General features: G+C 49.8%; 1 protein-coding gene across 2 annotated transcripts in view; it reads right to left on the bottom strand.

Moving 5' to 3' along the window:
* The window catches only part of WDR62 (WD repeat domain 62), a gene marked incomplete at both ends in the record, with an annotated part of 37,033 nt that overhangs the window by 16,526 nt on the left and 1,232 nt on the right, over positions 1 to 19,275 (bottom strand). For both annotated transcript variants that reach the window (XM_084257156.1, XM_084257155.1), the window contains 12 exons: positions 552 to 677; positions 2,396 to 2,487; positions 3,841 to 4,019; positions 5,719 to 5,856; positions 9,582 to 9,771; positions 10,514 to 10,674; positions 12,198 to 12,380; positions 12,751 to 12,888; positions 13,663 to 13,833; positions 14,337 to 14,394; positions 15,696 to 15,758; positions 16,621 to 16,712. In XM_084257156.1, the coding sequence (XP_084113282.1) occupies positions 552 to 677; positions 2,396 to 2,487; positions 3,841 to 4,019; positions 5,719 to 5,856; positions 9,582 to 9,771; positions 10,514 to 10,674; positions 12,198 to 12,380; positions 12,751 to 12,888; positions 13,663 to 13,833; positions 14,337 to 14,394; positions 15,696 to 15,758; positions 16,621 to 16,712 (1,591 nt within the window). The remainder of the gene's footprint in view (positions 1 to 551; positions 678 to 2,395; positions 2,488 to 3,840; positions 4,020 to 5,718; positions 5,857 to 9,581; positions 9,772 to 10,513; positions 10,675 to 12,197; positions 12,381 to 12,750; positions 12,889 to 13,662; positions 13,834 to 14,336; positions 14,395 to 15,695; positions 15,759 to 16,620; positions 16,713 to 19,275) is intronic.

Genomic DNA, 19,275 nt, shown 5'->3' with positions numbered 1-19,275 from the left:
ACTGGCCATGTGACTGGTGTCGGCGGTGCAAGGCTCACGGCCCAGCACAGAAGAACTAGTCTCCAACAACCATCATTTAATTTTTTGCCAAGGTGACCGGCACCCATCTCCCCTCTCAAAGAATGACACCCTGATTCCTCTTGGGAGTCCATACTTGCCTCACATCAGTCCTCCTGGATCGAGGTGGAGGCAGACGGGGTCTGTGGACACATAAGTCAGACCTGACCCAAGAGAACAGCCAAAGCCCTGGCACTAATTACTGTTGTGGAAAGGCAGGCTCTCAAGCCAGCACAAGGGAAAGAGGCTCCTGGTTTCTGCCAAACTAACAGGAACAGGGGACACCTCTTTCCATTGGCAGAGACAAGAGAGACGCTGCCCTCCAGAGCAACATGCAGCTGAAGGGGGGGGGGGGGGTCCTGACCACTAAAACAATTTCAACCTTTGGAAGCAGCTGTGCCTGAGTCCAGAAAAAGCTGTGCCCTGTTTCCTTTAAGCTAGAGGGAGTTTTGCTGTCACCATGAGGCGCAGGAGGCGGGCAGGAAGAGGCTCACCAGCAAACTTGATGGCCGTGATGGAGGAGGAGTGGTCGTCCAGGGTCTGCTCCAGGTTGTAGTTCTTCTCCACGTTCAGCACGTGGATCAGCCGGTCCCGACTGGCTGAGGCCAGCAAGGTCAGTCCTGTGAAGGGGGGGCAGGGGGGTGGATTCCTGGGAGGCCACTTTATGCCTTTGTCTCAGCGCGACCCAACTTTCCAGGTCTTGAAAAAGGGATCTTTGGTTCTAGAAACTCAACCAACTTGCCCCAAACCCAGAAAGGAGCTGCGCCTCCATTTTGGATAGTCCCTCCCAGAGCAAGTAAACCCCATAATTTCACATCCGCGCCACCAGTTCAGGGAGGATGGACCTCGATGTGGATGTTCCTGCAGTGGTGCCCCTGGCAGATAGATACCCTGGCAGAGCCCAGCACTGCGTCCTGCTACATGTATCTCTTTGCGACTCCAGGTAAGTCCTGCCAACCTTTCAGCTTCCTGCAAACACTGCCCCCTGACTCCCCGAGCTCTGGTAGGTGGGCCTCAGCCAGGCCCTCCTGATCACCCACCACCATGCCGCCTCCTGTCACCCAGCATACCCTGCTAACCCCTCAGACAGAGCCTACCATAGTCACCTGGTATGTCTGAGGCGTAACACCTGACCTGAGGCAGAGGGTGCTGAGGGAAAGAAAGATGTACTGACTGAAGAGAGACTAAAAAAAAAAATTCTGATGGGTTGGAGAGTGCAAGGAAAGAGCATGGGGATAAGGGTTGTTCAAAGTCAGGATGTAAAAAATTAAAAATAAAAATCTCCCCAAAACCAAAAAACCAAAATCAGGATGTGATTCCCCCTATGCTATGTTCCTGTCCAGGATGGATTACTGGAGTCAAACTGAGGAAAATAGACCAAAAGGAAAGAAAATCTATATAATGACAGAGCTGTGCTCAGCAGGAGGCCTAAGTCATAAAGGCATATTCAGACTGTGGAAAGGTTCCAAAATAAAGGCCACAGGAGAGACATGTCAACTCAATCGTGAATCTGATTGGAGAAACCGAGGTGCCATAAACGACAATGTCGGGACAACTGGAAGACTGTGAATAAGGCCCACGGCCAGATGACAGCAGAGCGCCAAAGTGAGAGCCCCAGACTTGACTGACAGACTGGTCGTGTAAATGGGTGTCTCATCCCTAGCAGATGCGTGCAGAAGCGTTTACAGATAGAGGCATCACGTCTGCAACTTACTCTCAAATGGTTTAGCAGACGAAAAAATTAGTCTGTGCTATTCCTTTATTGTGTGTGTGTGCTGAGTGTGTGCATGTGTGTGTGCATGAGTGTATGCATGAGAGTGTGGGTGTGTGTGTGAGAGCACATGCGCAGAGAGAGAAATGGAGAGGGAAAGCAGATAGAGCCTTGATTCTTTGGCACTATTCTCTATAGTGCAGTCACCGGGGCAGGTTCAATTTAAAAGAAAAATGGGGGGAATCTGAGTAAAGGGGGTGCAGGTATTTCATTAATAATATACCTGCAATTCTTCTGTCGGCATCAAACTTTCCCAAAATAGTAAGGTTAACTGTCAACCTATCTTTTCCAGCAGTTCATTCATACATTCTCTCATTCAAGATTCTCCTCTTTAGCACAAGCACTGTTTGGGGTGCTGGGGCCAGAGAATCAAGTCAAGTCCTGCCGTGATGTTTTGCTTTCAGGAGTCCCAGCACCCTGGGCCCAGGGCACAGCAGCAGGGGCTTTGATTAAACACAGGACCCTCATTGTCATTCATACCCTACCAGATACCAGCACCCCCTTTCTGTAGCTCTGCCAGATGGGTTGCTCCCCACCTTCCCACCACCATGTTGCCCATGGGCTCACCCGTCTCAGGCTTGGAGTACTCCAGGCAAAGCACCTCAGCGTCATGGGCCTCCACCTTGACCAGCTCATCCATGAAGTGCAGCTCGTGGATCCTGGGAGACATATGCTGCCCGCTGTACCCTGCCCAGAGTCCCAGGCCCCCACCCGGGTGTTCAGAGTAGCCAGGGAGGCAACATGGGGGACTCCCTACCCTGGCCAACTATTCTAGAGATATACAACTACTTCTTCTCATCCAGAGGTGCGGAAAGGAATCAATGCCCTCTGGGAGTGCCTCTGCAGGTTAGGGCAGAGCTGTACGAGAGGCAGCCCCTGGGATGGGCGAGGGTCACAGGTCATACTCAAGGATGGGACCGGTGGGTGACAACATTTGACTCCAATCTCTCCTTCTTAGAGTCTCAAATCTACACTTCCCTTGTTCTCGCCAAATGAAATCAATCCATAGGTCACTCAGGACTGAAATAAGAGACAGTCATTCTCGCTCCTCTGCTCTTATCTATGTGCTCTTAGCTGAGCCAGGCCCTGGCTCCTCTGGCAGTTAACCCATCTGAAGATGGAGCTAATAACAGCACTTTCACCAGCGGGTCAGTGAGCAGATGAGATCAGTCAATAACACAGCATCAGGCCAGCAGCCCGCCGGCGGGTAGAGCTATGCCCACATCAGCTTGTTATTGTTATTGTTTTTGCTGTTCCTGGCAGACAGCTGCCAATATGGGCAGTCCCCTCTCCTCCCCAGCACATTCAGTTTGCCTCATGTAGCGACTGATAGCAAAACAGCTGCCAGAATTTAAAGGTCAGACTTTCACAGAAAAATACCTGCCCTTTCTGTTCTTTTTGGACAGTGGGAATGAGAGACTACTTGGAGCTTGTCCTCCTGGGGCTATAAGGGCTGCTGTTTATGGGCCCACATCAGAGTTCCCGCCCGATCTGTTCCTCCTGGAGAGCCCCGCCACCAGGGGGTCACAGATGTCATCTGTCATCTTAAAACTGGTCCCTGTGACAGCTCAAGTCCTGCCAGCACCTACTGGGCTGTAACCTCTGTAGCTGGGTAGACAGGCCTAAGCCTTCAAATGTCTTATCTTTCTGGCCTCTCTTCCAGGGCTGCCAGAACCTCCAAGCTCCAGCTGGCATTCCGCTGACAGTTGAGCAGTAGCACCACATGGCTGGGGAAAGTGTCACCTGTCCGAGAGTCATGCACCTGTGCCTGTCCACTCTACAGCCAAGACTGCACAGCCCAGCTGCAGAGGATCCGGCAGTTACCCTGATCTCAGCCCCCCCGAGGTCCCCAGGGGTGGCTGGTTGCCAGACTGCCACTCAACCAGAGAAGACTGTTACCCACATTTCTAATGGGCAGTTGGAGAGGCCGAGGCCCGGGCTTCTCCCCCCAGCGTGAGTGACCGAGCCCAAGCTGGGGGTGTATGCTAGACACCCTCACAGGGGCCACTTGCCTCAGATTTCCACTTCGGTCGCCTGAAGCCAAGTGCTGGCCATCAGGACTGACCTGCATGACTCGCACCCCGGCCTTCACGTCCACGGGCGTCCCGCTCTCGCTGCCCCGGTCTGGGAAGTGTGACAAGTCCTGCAGGTGCTGGATGTCATTCTCCACGTACACTACTTTCAGCAGGGTCTGCGGGGGCAGGGGGCAGGGCAGTGAGCAGCTCTGCAGCACCTCTGCAATTCTGTCCCCCATTCTTTGTTATTAACAGGGCTCCAATTTCGACCTGGGAGGTTCACCACTCAGAATAATAACTGTCTTAGCCTGCATTGCAGTAAGATGAGGTTGTGTGAATAAATTCCCGTCAATGAAATATAAAGCAAGCAAGAACTCTTCTGCTCCCTGGAACTCAAATGCACTAACTGGAGCTCCAGCAGACACACTGCATCATGAGGACCAAATGGCAGGGTGGGGAAATGGAAGGCTTCTGGGTCCCTGAGGTCTTTTTTTTGTGTGTGTAGAAGACCTGGGGTGTAGGCCAGAGGTGCAGGGGGTGAGAGGATTCACCAGAGACAGAGTGGGGAACAGAACAGGCAGACTGACTGAAATCCACTGCTGAGGGGAATAGAAAGCAAAGCAGGAGAGGTCTGCCGTGCCATGTGGTCACCTCCTTGGCCAGGGACCGAACTCAGGCCATTGCAATGATAATGCTGAGACTTTGCCACTAGGCCCCAGGGAGGACCCTGGCTCTCTTAGGTCTTTCTGCAGCTGCAAAACCAGCCTGGACTGGTTGCTTCCACACTATTTTTATGAGTCAGAAAACCTAAGGTTTACTTCTTGTTTTGAGTTTTTCTATTGTGTGCAGTCAAATCTAGCATGTATGTCACAGGTGCAGAAGAGAAGATGTGGTACTGGGTTGGGGTGAACAGAGTAGTAAGGCGTGTTGGTAGCACGCCTCTGCATTAAGGAGCTCTTTTGTATTAGGCGCACTGATCTCTTTCGGGTTTTCCAACTGGCCCAGCTTATGCCACTTCAGGGCCTTTGCACAGGGAATACCCTTGGTGTGGGACACTCTCCCCTCCCCTCTGACTCCTCCCAATGCTCCATGACACAGCTTAGTTGTCCCTTTCTCCAGAATGCTGCCCCCATGCTAGTGATGAGCTTAAAGGAGTGCTGCAGGTCCCGCTAGTGAGGAGCCACCTCCCCTCAGGTGACTGCGATTGCACCTTATCAGGCCTGTGATTGCACCTCATTCTGTGGTGACTGTGGCCTCCTCCCTAGACGGGGTGTCATGAGGGTAGAGGGGTCTGTCATGGATGGGTCCCCAGCATGCAGCTCTGCACCAGACTCATAAGTGTCTCAGAGTAACTGAATGTGTGAAGCAGGTCTCTGCCCCTCAGAGGGGCACCTCGCTGACCTAGCAACACCTGCCATTTCTTCTTCAGCAAAATGTTATCTCTTAGCCTCCCTGTACAGCTCTCTGGGATCTTGCCAGCCCTCTCAGGGACCCTCACTTGAGGCCTCACTGTGTGGCTGGTGGACAGAAAGGGCAAGTCCCTGTCTGGTTTGGCCCATCGGGTGCTTTCCCAGGGATTCTGATTGAAGACTTGGGGAGCAATTTCATTTCTATTGATTGTGTTGGCTTGCCTGGAGTAAGCACCCACACATGCCTGGGCAGCAGGCATGGATTGGCAGAAGGAAGCAGAAAGGACAGACAGTGCTACCTTAGACAGAGAGAGGGAAGCAAGAGAGGGGGCCAGAAAATGACCCACTTTGGTGCCCCAGTGAAGTCTAACATGTGGGTTCCATCAGATTCCATCCTGTCCCCACTTTCTAGTTTAAACTTGGTCTGTGGTCCCCCTAGAAGATGGTTTACAGTGACGTCACTCACGTTGCTGAAGATATTTTTCTGCCAGTGAGAGTCAGGGCTGCTGTCCATGTTCCAGAAGCGGATGGTGTTGTCTGAGGAACAAGTCAGGAAAGATCCTGATGGCAGACAAGCTCTCTGATCTTCAAACTCAGGATACACCTACAGTCCCCAGAGGACAAGGCACAGGGTGACTCTTACAGCCACTTCAACGATAGCGCTATGACATACTGTTATTTTGGGTGGGGAAAAAAATGTCAGTCTCAGTAAACAGCCATAGAGGAATGCCTTCTGGGTGAAAAATACACAAGAAAAAGAACATAAAATACTACCATATATCGTAGGCCCATTTTCAGCCCAGGTCACAAGCATCCCTGTGAATAAATTTCCAAGAAAAATGGGCAGCTTAGTCAAAACCCACTAAACACAAAAGGAAACAAGGTACCATGAGCAGAAAGCAGCAGAAATAACAGCCAAGCTTCAAATGTTGTACTATCAGACAGTACATAAAGTAACTATTAAATACATTTAATGAAATAAAAGAACTCTCACAGTGTTATAAATATGAAGAGCCAAGGAGAAACGCTAAAGGATAACCAAACAGGTTATCTGAAAAAGAAAAAAATATTTATACAAATGAAAAAGGAAACATTAAAAAATAAAGATTAAGACAGTTGGAAAGGAAATGAAGCCGACTGAAAGATAGAACTAAAAGCATTATTCAGAATACAGCTCAGAGAGATGACACATAAAGAGATTGCAAATGTAGAGGGCTAGGTTCTGAGATGACAGCAGCAGTGCAGATTTTTTAATCCACAATCCCCACACACACAAAAAGAGCTTCCAGAAAGCAAATCCAAAGGCCCAGACATCAAACCCCGTGTCTGTAAGAGACTCATCTTATATGCAAGGACACGTCCAGCTTTAGAGTGAAGGAGTGGAAAAATAAATTCCATATCAACAGTAAATGAAAGGAGCTATTGGTATCCATAGTAATATCAGACAAAATAAGCTTTATGTCAAAAATTGCTTTAAGTGACAAAGGGCATTATATACTGATAAAAGGGTCATCATCAAGAGGACATAATAAGTATAAAAATATACCCACAAATGACTAGAGAAATCCAAGTCACCCAAATGCAAAGATGGCTAGAATAAAAAACAAACAACAAAAAACAAACAAATATTGGCAAGGATGTGGAGAAATTGGAACACTTGTATGTTGCTGGGGGGCACATTAAATGGTACAGCTGCCGTGGGAAAGTTTGGTGGTTCCTCAGAAAGGTAAACAGAGAATTATCATATGCCCAGCAATTCTGCTCCTGGGTATATACCCAAAAGGACCAGAAACATGTTCAAACAAAGCTAGTGCATGAATGTTCACAGCAACATTATTCATAAGAACCAAACTTGCAAACAACTCAAATGTCCATCAGGTGACGAACAGATAACAAAAATTAGGATAATCCATAAATGGAATATTATTCAACCTTTAAAAAGGAATGAGGTACCAAAAATTGCTACATCATGGACGAGCCTGAACACATTATGCTAAGTATGCTAAGTAAAAGCCAGACACAAAAAGCATGTAGTTTATAGTTTCATTTACATGAAATATTCAGCACAGGCAAATCCATAGTGACAGAAAGCAGACAAGTTGTTGCTAGGTGCTGGGGGAAGTAAGGAAAGGAGATATCTTGTAATGGGTACAGAGTTTCCTTTTAAGGCAGTGAAAATGTTCCAGAGCTAGATAGTAGTGATGGTTGTACTGTGAATGAACTAAATACTATTGAGTTGCCCATTTTAAAATTATTTTAACAGTAAATTTTATGGTATATGTGTTTTACCATAATATATATGTGTACACTTGCCCCCCGCCACCAATAAATGAAGTCAAGAGAGAGAGAATATAGTACATAATGGCTACATGATCAGATCACATAGATTCAGTGTAACTATCTTAAAATGATTAACTGGGGCTATTTTAATCCCATCATCCCTTAAGTCTCTGGGAACTAGAATTCTGGGAGGACCAGTCCAATATCTATGAGCATCCCTGGCACCCAAACTGTGATTCTGAAATCCCAACTTGAACTGAAAACCAAACCAAACCAAACCAGGGTTTCCTTAAAACTACTGATTCCAGGTCTGGGACAGGAAATATACAAGATGAGCCCAGAACATCTTGTTATCCCAGAGAGCAACACTATAGGGTCGTGTCCAGGGATTCAGGAGTCAATATAAAGAGGCTTCAATTGGTGGAAGATGGAACAGTCTTGAGTTCCAATCATTGCAGTGGATTAAAATATATCCAACATATTAAAATATATGAGTTTATAATGATATTAAATAGAAACAACTAGTTACCTTTAGAGGGAACTGGGAAGTAAAGGGAAAGAATCAAGCATTTATCCTGCCTTTCCTATATGAAGTGTACCACTGGCTGACCAAATGGTAGATGAGGGGAAGTGTCTCTTCATATAAGAAGTCCAACTAGTAAAAAGAAATGATAGAATTAGAATATCGCTGTATTGCAAACCCGGATGACAAACGGATCTAGGCACTGAGCAGCAACAGCTGCTAACCATCATCGATAAACTGTACATTTCTCTTGTGTGGTCTTCTAGATCTATTTTCTTTTTAAATGCTGAAGGCTAGAGAGATAGGATCTTAGAATTACACAAAAAGACAGAGAATGGGGTTGAGGCAATTCTTAAATCCATACTCGCTGAGAATTTTCCAGAAGTGATAAAAGGATCTATCCATAGATACTTTTGAGGACATCTATACAAAAATTACAAGCAGATGCAAAAAAGTGAACCAAAAGACACATAGGGGTGAGGATGAAGGCAGGTTGGGGGTGGGGAGGTGATCAAAATAGCCTTTAGCCTTATCTTTAGTTTTATCACCTTTTATTGAAGGCAAATCATATTCACATACAAATTTTTAAAATATATTTCTGTTAAGTGAGAAAAGTGCTTTGAGCGGAAATATCAGATCCATGAAGACAGAAGGATTCAGTCAAAAGGCTGACTAATGCTTCCGCGAAAGAGGAGTTATTGCTCCCAATTCTGAATTGTGCCACTGAAAATGTAATTTCTTTTCAAAATTTTTCAAAGATTTATTTATTTTTGTCCAGAAGAAGTGGGATGTAGGCCGAGGTGTGGAGGGGGGTGACAGGATTCACCAGAGACAGAGTGGGGAACAGAGTGGGCGGATCGACTGAAATACACTGCTGAGGGGAGCAGTGGGCGAGACAGGAGAGGTCTGCTGTGCCATGTGGGTAGCTCCCTGGCTGGGGATCGAACTCAAACTCCATGTAGTGCTGAGACTTAACCCCTAAGCCACCAGGGAGGCCCCTGAAAATGTAATTTCTCTAGGACAAACTCTCCTAGCAGTAGAGTGAGAAATTTTCAGAAAAAAAGTAAAATATAATTCTTTCTCCTTCCATCATCTTTTCTGTAAGCGGTACTTAGAACAGCGTTAGAGAATTAAATATCCCCACAGCTTCATTCTCCAAAAACAAAAACTTCATCACTTTAAAAAAAAAAAACAAACAAACAAAAGGCCCCTCCCCAGCAAGCTCTCAAGGTGCATCAGTTCCTGCTCTAGCTGAGGGTCAAAGGCCTCACCCCTTGGCCCCTCCACCCTTCTCTTTCTCCTTCTCCAGGGAGCACCTGCTTCTTGTATGGCTGTCCTGGGCAGGCACATGCTTGACTCTCCAGTGAGCCCTACAAAAGTAGGACTTTTGTTTCCTTCCCAGCTGTGTCCCCTAGAAAAGCTGTGGCACAACTTTCCAAGGAATGGCTAACGCCTGCAGAAGCTTCCTCCAGCTGAGCCCCCACATGAGGGCTGAGCAGGGCAGAGGGTGGGAGAGAGGGGCTCACCTCCACGTTCCAGACGTAGGAGCTGTGGAAGAGCTCTGACCACAGCTTGCCTACTTTGTTCATGTCTTTGACGTCCCAGACGTAGATGCTGTGGTCCTTATACACGCAGGACAGCCACTGGTGGACGGGGTCGAAAGTCAGTGCCACTGTATCTGGGTAGACTGCTTCTGCCTTCCTGCAGAAGAGGAAGCTAACAGGGCCACACGGGTCAACGATCACCATCAGTGTCACCCTGAGAGTGACAGCAGTCTCTGGGGACACACGAGCTGCCTCCTGCCTGGCAATGGCATGGCGGCCCATCTCTCCCACACCAACTCCTTTTCTCCCTCCTCGCTATTCCTCAGATTTGCTTCTAACAGCCACAGCTCAGCCCTTCCACCCACTTAAGGTGGCAGCCAGCGGGCTCTACTCAAAGCCTGGTCAGGTAACTCCAATGCCCGAAACGCCCTGTGACTGCCCACTGGTTCAAGGGGTAGAATTCTCGCCTCCCAGATTGCTTCTGCTACCTCTGTCAAGCTCAGACTTGTCTGCTACCATGCTGCCTCCAAACACTGGCTCTGGCCTTGCAGCTCCGAGTGGTTCCTACACAGGCCAGGGCAATGTGTTGTCCCCGTGAGGCCTTTACACTTGTTGCCGGACCCAGCTGTCCACACTGCAGGCTCCTTCTCCCCAGAGAGGCTTCCCCTGGCCAACCAGTCAAAATGGCCTGCCCAAGTCCTCTTCTCCACGAGTCCCTGCTTTATTTCACACAAGCATCTATGACCATTTGCAGTGTTCTTGCTTGGGTGCTTGTTTATCCTCAGGCTCCCACTACACAGCAGGCTTCAAGGTGGCAGAAATCTTGCTGCCTCCTTGGAGCTGTCTCCTGTGTCCAGCCAGGAAGCACAGATGGATGTCGGCAGACAGATGCTCCTTTCCCCACCAGACAGTACCTGGGATCCAGGCCCTGGGCCACATCCACCCCAAGGTAGTGAGGCTTGGGCAGGTTGGCGAGGTAGTGCAGGTTGTGGGCCTGGAAGATGCGGACTATCCCATCTGTGCAGCCGCAGAAGATGAGCTCCTGGCTGACACAGAGGCAGGAAGCCATGGAGACCTGTGGGGGCAGAGAGGACCCAAGTGGGTTTGGTGTTTTGTGTGGCCTGGTTCAGGGACATGGGGACAGACAGAACAGCCTCCAGATAAGTCTTCTAGTTCCTTGGGTCTAAGGAGCCCATTTTAGCCAATTTAAGATTTTTGAAATCAGAACACAGCGCAGTCGGTGGTAAGGCGACATGGTAGCAGGCGGGAGAGGCATGATGGGACAGGGCTGTCACTGCTCGACAATAAACTCAGCTGTGTGTGGAAAATGCAGACTCTGGAAAATTCAGGTAGGTCCCTTGCAGTGAAAGGGGTGAATTTTAGGCTTAATTTTTTCCCCCAATTGCTTAAAAACAGCTTTGTAAAGATTATCCTTCAAAGCCTCATAGAAAGTTACTAAAGGGCCTCCCTGGTGGCGCAGCACGTTGAGTGAAGTGCTGTGAAGCTGTCCACAGCCTCCGCAGCGCGGGTTCGATCCTGACCGGCCAGGGAGATCCCCACATGGTGCATCAGACCTCTACTGTCTTGCCCGCTGCTCCCCTCAGCAGTGTCTTTGGTTCATCTGCCTGTTCTGCTCCCCACTCTGTCTCTGGTGAATTCTCTCATCCTCCCACGCCTCTGGCCTGTACTCCCATGCTTGTATAAAAAAATAAATCTTTAAAAAAAAAGAAAAAAGAAAAAGCTACTAAATACACAAGGGGCTCTAGTCTGCCAGGAGAGGCAGCAGAGGGGCAGGAGTGCCAGGCCTCTGGGCACAGGTTAGAGGAGTTTTTATAGACCTGGAGGGACTTAATTTATCAGTCACTTAAGGTAACTCCTCAGGGAATGAACAGCTACCTGGAGAAAGCTTCTGACTTGCTTCTAAGTTGCGTGAATTCTAGAGGAGGATTCAAGTGAGAAAAACAACACTGCAACACTGGTGTTTAAACAGCTGGGGAAGAGGTAGAACTTGGAATTCTTTTTTTTTTAATTAAGATTTATTTATTTATACAAGAATGGGGTACAGGCCAGTTGTGTGGGAGGGTGAGAGGATTCACCAGAGACAGAGCAGGAAACAGAACAGGCAGACTGACTGGAAAACACTGCTGAGGGGAGCAGCGAGCGAGACAGGAGAGGCCCCCTGTGCCATGTGGTTTGCTCCGTGGCTGGTGGGGATGGAACTGGCACTGCAGAGGCTGCGGACAGCTTCACAGTGCCGCGCTCAACCGCCTGCACCAGCAGGGAGGCCCCAGAACTTGTAATTCTTCCACACACCTGACAGCATGCCATTTACCCTGACGCCCATCCTGGGTTCCTGAGCTAAATGCCTTCCAAAGCTTATCATGACCCCTATCAACTCTGAGGCAGGCAGCACTAGTTCCATTTCATAGATGAGGCAACTGAGGCCCAGAGAGGGAAAGTCACCCACCCACAGTGACACAAGGGAAGTGAAACCTAGACCTTGTACCATCAACGACCAGGCAGGGACACTGCTGCGTGTCTGAAAACATGCATCCAGGGAACAGTGTTTCCCCTATGGCGGAGAGGCAGGTGGGGTACCTTTAGGTTGATCCACTTCTCCAGCACCCTCTTCTCATTGAACTGGCACAGGAGGCCCGAGTAGGACACGCAGAAGGTATTGCCGGCCATCTGGCCCCGTCCACAGGCCACACCACAGAAGATGTTGTTGTGCAGCTCACCCAGGATGCCCGAGCGACCCACAAGGGGCACCGTGCCCGTCACCTGGAGGCAAAGCGGGGCATAGTGAGGCACTGTGCACATGGCCTAGACCCCAACCAGGTCACGATGAGCCTTCGGAGACCAGAAGATGTGACATAGAGAAACAGGAGACACAACTTCCAGGCAGAACAGGTGGAAGGCACTAGTTCCACAGCCGTCCAGGAAGCAGAACAGGCCCCAGCCAGGTGAAGAGGCTTCCCAGCAGGGGGAGCAAGTTAGCACCTGGAGAGCAGGCCTTGAAGCAGAAGCCAGACCCTGAGAGGTGACGGAGGCTGAGACCACTGCCCCCAAAACTCAGGCAGAGACAGGAGTCTACACTGGTTCTCATGGGTACCCCCCGGGCCTGCTAGAGGTGGCGGGGCTGGAAACTCACCTTAGCTTCCGTGGAGACTTCCAAGAACCAGAACCTCACATGCCGGTTCCCAACAGTGACAAAATAGCTGCTGTCTTCTGAGAAGGAGAGGGCGATGACCCTGCATGACACCTTGTTGGAGGCCACCACAATGTCCCTCTGGAAGAATCAGTGCAGAAAGGGTCAAGCCGGCACCCACCCCACTGTACTCTTAGTGCCTCTGCTCAGCCTGTGCGGCCCTGTTCCAGCTCGGTCTCCCTTGGGCCCTCCTGTGAGCTACATGACGGAGAGCCTATATGGGGTCCTGCCATTCCCAGTACAGAGGAGCCTGAGGCTCAGAAAGGGTCCCAAGTGAAGGTACATTCCAGAGCTGTCCCATGAGTCCGAGCTCTGCAGTTGTGTTGGGGACAGGCGCAGCTGGGAGATGGGGGTAACGCAACCCCCAGGCCTTGCTCCAGGCCCCTCTGAGGGTTTCACAGGAAAACTCACAGAATCCTCTATTAATTCTATTAGGGAGGCACTTCTCCTCCCACTCTGTGAGGCTTGTGCGGGGAGGCACATGTTCAAGGTCACACAGAGCCAGGACTCGGAACCTACTTCTGCCAACTCCAAATCCTCCCCCAGCTGTTCCAAAGTCCAGTCTTTCAGTGCTTATCAACTCAGTGAATTCGCACAACTTGGAGATACTATTTATATCCATTTTCTACATGAGGAAACAGACTCACAGGATCACAAGTGGTCAGCTGAAAAATTATTATATAATTCCAGCTGCCAGCTTGTCAGTGCCCTGTGACAAGCGCCCAGAGCCAGGACCCACATGGGGCAGGTGCTCAGTAAATGTCTGCTGGGTGAAGGAGCCCGCTACCAAATCATCTCCCTTAGGACTCCCAATGCCTGAAACTCGGGGTGCTCTCCCACCCCCAGTAGTCTCACCTTCCAGTCCCAGACGTTGAGCACCATGTCATGCTGGTAGCCCATGGACACGATGTGCTTCATGTTGGGGGAGAAGGCCACGCAGGCCACACCATACTTGTGGCCCAGCATCTCTGCCACCTGACTCTTCTCATCCACGTCCCAGATGCGCACAGCGGGCCTGTGTCCGTTCTGGGGAAGATGGGGCCGTCAGTGCCCCTCGGTTCTGCACTATGCAGGGCTAGAGGGGCTGTCAGGCTGAAGTTGGCACTGCCGCAGGGTGGGCCTGAAAGCTACCTTTTCCATGCACCACAGAGTTTTGTGTTTTTTTTTTTAAAGATCTATTTATTTATACATACAAGAACTGGGGTACAGGCCAGAGGTACGGGAGACAGAGTAGGGAGCAGAACAGGCAGACTGACTGAAATGCACTACTAAGGGGAGCAGCAGGCAAGACAGAAGAGGTCTGCTGTGCCATGTAGGTAGCTCCCTGGCTAGGGATCGAACTTGTGCTGCAGTGGCTGCGGATAGCTTCATAGTGCTGCAACTTAACCCTTACACCACCAGGGAGGCCCCCACCATGGAATTTTGCAGGCTTAGGAAGGTGTAATTCCAGGGAGTCCCCAGACCTGCTAGGGGCAGAAGGCATGGCCCCAGGACCCCTCCTCACCCACTCAATGGTGATCACCACTCACCTCACCCGTCACGATGTACTTGCCATCAGGGGAGAAGGCCAGAGCACTCAGAGATTTCCTAAGGCAAGAAAAGGGGTTGACCACTGGTTCCACTATGTGTGACAGCCAGTCCTCACCCGTGTGCCAGTGCAGCACGTTCCCTGCATTTCCTGCTGCTGGGGGAAGGGTGGCAGTGACACAGGGAAATGGGGGGAAGAAGCAAAGACCCCTTCTTCCCTAAAACCCACCACCCAAAGGGGTGGACACTGCATGGGGACCTTCCTTTCCTCTCCCTTTGCAGCTGTCCAAGACCCCATCTACTCTGTGACCCTGAGCAGCTCCTTCCAAGATGAAAGCTGTATCTGCCATCCCATAGGACCTGCCACATCTTAGGGACCCTTCTTAGGGACGATAAGGGAAGAAGATCTCATTCCTCCAGCTGGGGAAACAGGTCAAAGAACCTTGAGCTAAGCATAGGGGTGACAGCGGTGTCTCCCCAAGGTCATGACCCAATGGGGACCAAAGCCCCAGGATGACACAGTGAGCAAGTACCTCCAAGGCAGTCCCTTGGGCATGGACTTGGGCCTGCTCAGGGTTGAAGACCTTTCCCCTAACTGGATGGATCTTTCTAAAACCCAAATCTCATTCATTCACAAAATAACAAGTGCCATCAAGTACTAGACATCTCTCTATATGAAAGAGATACAAAGTTAAAAGTTTCTGCCTTCAGAGACCTCACAGTGTGGAAGAGAATGAATACCATCCATGAAGAAAGGAGCCCCTAAGAGGTATATTTTGTAGAGACGAAAACAAGGAAGGGAGAGAAACAAATCTCCACTCTATAAAAGCATGACAGCTGCTTCCACTCACCCAGCCTGATATCCAAGCCCCTCCCCAAAGGCCCACGTGACAGGGCCTGTTCCAGTCGTACCCTCCCTCACCCACACCCCCACTCTGGGTATGCAGACCCCTGACTGGTCTCTCTGCTCGGAATGCTTCCCTCATCGTCCCTGGTCACGAGCTCAATTCTTTCAGGCCTCCAGGCGGCCTGCCAAAGCCCTGATTGGGCTTTCTCCCCACTCTGCCACAGACCTGCCCCACCACCCCACCATTTCCCCATGGGAAGGTCACAGTCAGCTGGTGATTTGTTGACCTATCTAGTCAGTTTCCCTTACTGAGCTGTAGGCTCAAGAGAACAGAGATCCTTGTCCCTCTGCTCACTGTTGTGTCCCCAGCACCTGGCACAGGGCAGGCATTGGGGATGTCACTGAAGCAATGGGAGAGAAAATGGGTGAGTCACCCTCCCACGAGCACTTCCAGGTAATGTGGGGGAGATGTGCCAGCCCGGGTGCCCGGGCCCCATGCCCAGACCTCACCTACCTGGCAGTATTTAAAATGTGTTGCTGCTTGTTCTCCTTAGGGTTCAAAATCACCACCACGCAGCTGGAGAGAAAGAGGAAAATGTGCCCAAAGGGAGTTTTAGACAATTCCATTTCAAAAGTAGAGCCCCACGTAAACAGAAGATTCCTTCTGTGGTTCCCTCTGCCTCTATCTGCGTGTCTGCATTGAGAATTGCCGTGTACTTAGCATTATTATCATGATTGTTATTAATATACCCTGAAGTAGAAACCAATACATCCACATCCTCATCCTCATCCTCACAACTAACAGCTGAGGTCAGGAATCCTAGTCCCCTTTCATAGATGAGGACACTGAAGCCAGAGAGGGAAAGTCCTCTGCTTGGGGCCACCCAGCAGGTCAGGGATAGAGTGGGGGGTGTGAATCATACCTGTCAGAATCAAAGGCCCACCCTTGTCCTCTAACCTGGACTGTTGCCCAAACACTAAATAACAGCGAGTGTTCATCAGGAATGAACAGGAGTCTGCTCTGCCCTGCCCTTCAAAGGCAGGGGGTTCCTCCTGTGCTAGAACAGTGCCAGGCCAGCTCAGTGTCCTTCAGTCCCCATGATGACACAAGAGGACGGTGTCACAAGTTCTGCTCCGTACACATCAAGTAGAGGCTTGGCTCTGGGGCACAAATCCAGGCTGCCCAACACCACGGCCTGGCTGCCAACTACCAGACCGTCTCAGAATTGCTGCCGCCCCCACGTGTGGTCACCATGAGGCTGGCATAGTGTTCATGACAGCCTGGTTACTGTTCTGGACACATGTGGGCCCATGCAGCCCTCAGAGGTCGGCATTCTCTATATGCTCCAGATGGAGAAGCTGAGGCCCGAAATTCACAGTGAGCAGAGGCCTGTCCTCCAGAGCAGTGACTGGAGCTGGAGGCCCCCGCCCTCACTCACCCTGCCAGGTAGGCCACATGGCCCGTGCTGGGGTCACAGGTTAGGCCACTGCTGTTCTGGGCGGTGATGCCGAGCACCTTCTCGAGTGACACCTGCGGGGTGAGGGGGGATGGATGGAAAGGCCCAGTCAGAAGCACCTGCCCAGCAGGCCTTAAGGGGCACAGCTGCCTCAGCTAGTTCTTCAGTCCCTATGATATCCAACACACCCGCTGAGCGTCTACAGTCACTCTGCCAACAGCTAGTACTCCGACGAATACACAGTGCGAGGCGGTGGGCACAGAAAGGTAGGGAAGATAAACAAAATCCCTGCCCTCTTGAAGCTGACACATTCTGGTGGTGATGGGATGGAGGACACAGAAAATAAACAGGAAAATAGATATCAGGTGATGATAGAACAGGAAAAAATAAAGCAGGGAAGGAGACTGGGAGGTGAAATGGTGCAAAATTTGGAGGATGCTTGCGGCTTATGGGTTCTCACTGTGTGCTGACAATTGCAAGACACAGCTCCACTTTGGGGGTAACAGCAACAGGGTTTACTGACAAAGGGGTGACTGAGATAAGGAAAGCATTTCTAAGGCTACCAATGGCCGGCTGTTCTACACCAGATAGTGTCCACAGTGTCTAGTTGTCCTAACCAAAAGGTGCTGGTGCAAGGTGGCACTGTCCCTCCCCTGAGAGCCTGGATCTGGTGGCAGCAATGAGTAGAAGAGGACCACTAATTTGTGGCAGCTGGGGCCATCATGGGTGACGCTGCTGAAGCCATGCAAAGCTGGGCTGGGCAATAATCAGAGGAGGTGCCAGCAGACCACACACCAGCAGTACAGCTCCTTAGAAATGCCGGACAGCGGCCAGTGGTAATCCCAATGAATGCAGCTGAAGCAAAGGTCTCTGTGAAGGTCTTCGCAGTAGAGTCCAGAGGAGTCCCCTAAAGCTGAGTATCTCTGGATGAGCCTCTGTAGCCTCTCCCAAACCTCTGCTTATATCTCCCTGCAGGGTACCTGCCTTTCAAACCTGTTTGGTTCATTTTCCAAACCAGCTGTCTCTAAGACTTGGTGCCGGTGCAATCTTGAACCTAATTGGTGCCAGTGGAAGCTCAGACTTGGTCCATTTTCAAAACCTGCTCAGGTTTCAAAACCAAAAGTGTGTCCCATCTGCTCTGCACTGTCTCGTGCCAGGCGAGCAATGCAGGGGCTCAGTGGAGCCAGCCAGGTTTAAACCTCTCCTGCACTTCTTCAATATTGTCATTTTTTTTTTTCTAAAACCCAAACCCGGGTGCTCCAGCATCGGCCAGCAGACTTGGCAGCTTTGGTAAAGTCCAGGCTGATGCTGCTCAGCTGGGGGCCCCAGCACCTTCAGAGAAGAGCTGCAATGGCTACTCTCACAGAAACACAGCGGGAGGGGAGGTCTCATTGGGAAGGTGACCTTTGAGCAAGTTTCTAAGTAATTTCATATGGATGAGAGCCTCGAAGGCCAACAACCACTCAAGGAACCATGCACTATAATCGCCCTTCTCTTACCCAGGAAGACACTAAGGCCCAAGACCCCACAACTAGGGGTGGCAAAGCTAGGACACAGACTCAGGTAGTGTGACCCTGAAGCCAGCACCCTGGGCCCTGCCAGGAAGACACAGCAGGGAGCAAAAGTGGACACTCACCGTCCCTTTCCTCATCAAGTCATTCTAGATGTTCAACAAGTAAAGAAACAAGTGAACAAGCACATTCAATATTTAAAAACTCTTTAAGCAAACTACGATAAATGGACCAGTCCCCATGGGGGTTGAGTAAACAATTTAGAATTCAAACTAACAGATTCATGGTGTTTTCACATTTTGAATAGACTAGTAACTAATTATTATAATTATTCTTAAGCATGTCTTTGGATTTAGAAAGGACAGACAAACAGGATAATAACAGTCAATGTTTACTGGCACTTGCCAGGAGGCAGGCACTGTTCAGGTACCTAGAACTGCTAACTTTTTGAGTGTCCCCAAGAACCCTGTGATGGGCTCCCTATCACTACCCCATCTTACAGAGAAGGAAAAGGAAGCCCAGAGGTGTTACCCATCCAGGAAGGAACTGTGCCCAACTCTAACCTGGGCAACCAGGCAATGACAGGGCATTTTATCTGTCAATCAGCATTACTGGGCAGTAGTATAACCGGTCATTTTTAGAATGTGTTTTTTTTTTTTTTGCAAGCCAGATGCAGTCTGTGTGACCAAACGAGAAGGATAAATGACATCAATTATCCAAACAGAACAATAATAACTATAGCATTTCCACTAATAGAGCACTCAAAATGTGCCAAGTGTTGTTCTAAGTACTTAAGATATGTGAACTCAATCCTCACAAATACCCTATGAGGGAGCATTTATACTTTTATCTTCATTTACAGATGAGAAACTGTGGCACAGAAAAATGCACAACAGGAAAAACAGAATTAAGGTGATATGCAGGCAGTCTGGGTAGAGGCTGTACATTTAACCACCTGGCTGTATCACCTCTCTGAAATGGCTATCACTATTCCTCTCATTTCTACACAGTTTGAAGTTCGTAACTTTCAGGAACATATAGGATAAGGGTTATGAAGTATGGGATATTGGTGAGAGATTAAGGTGGGTGTCCACCTTAAGCTGAGTACAAGAAGGCCTCTCAGAGT

The sequence above is a fragment of the Talpa europaea genome (assembly GCF_964194135.1).
Source record: "Talpa europaea genome assembly, chromosome: 16".
NCBI classification, from domain to species: domain Eukaryota; kingdom Metazoa; phylum Chordata; class Mammalia; order Eulipotyphla; family Talpidae; genus Talpa; species Talpa europaea.
The sequence above is the reverse complement of the archived record's forward strand: the minus strand, read 5'-3'. Positions and strand labels throughout refer to the sequence as shown.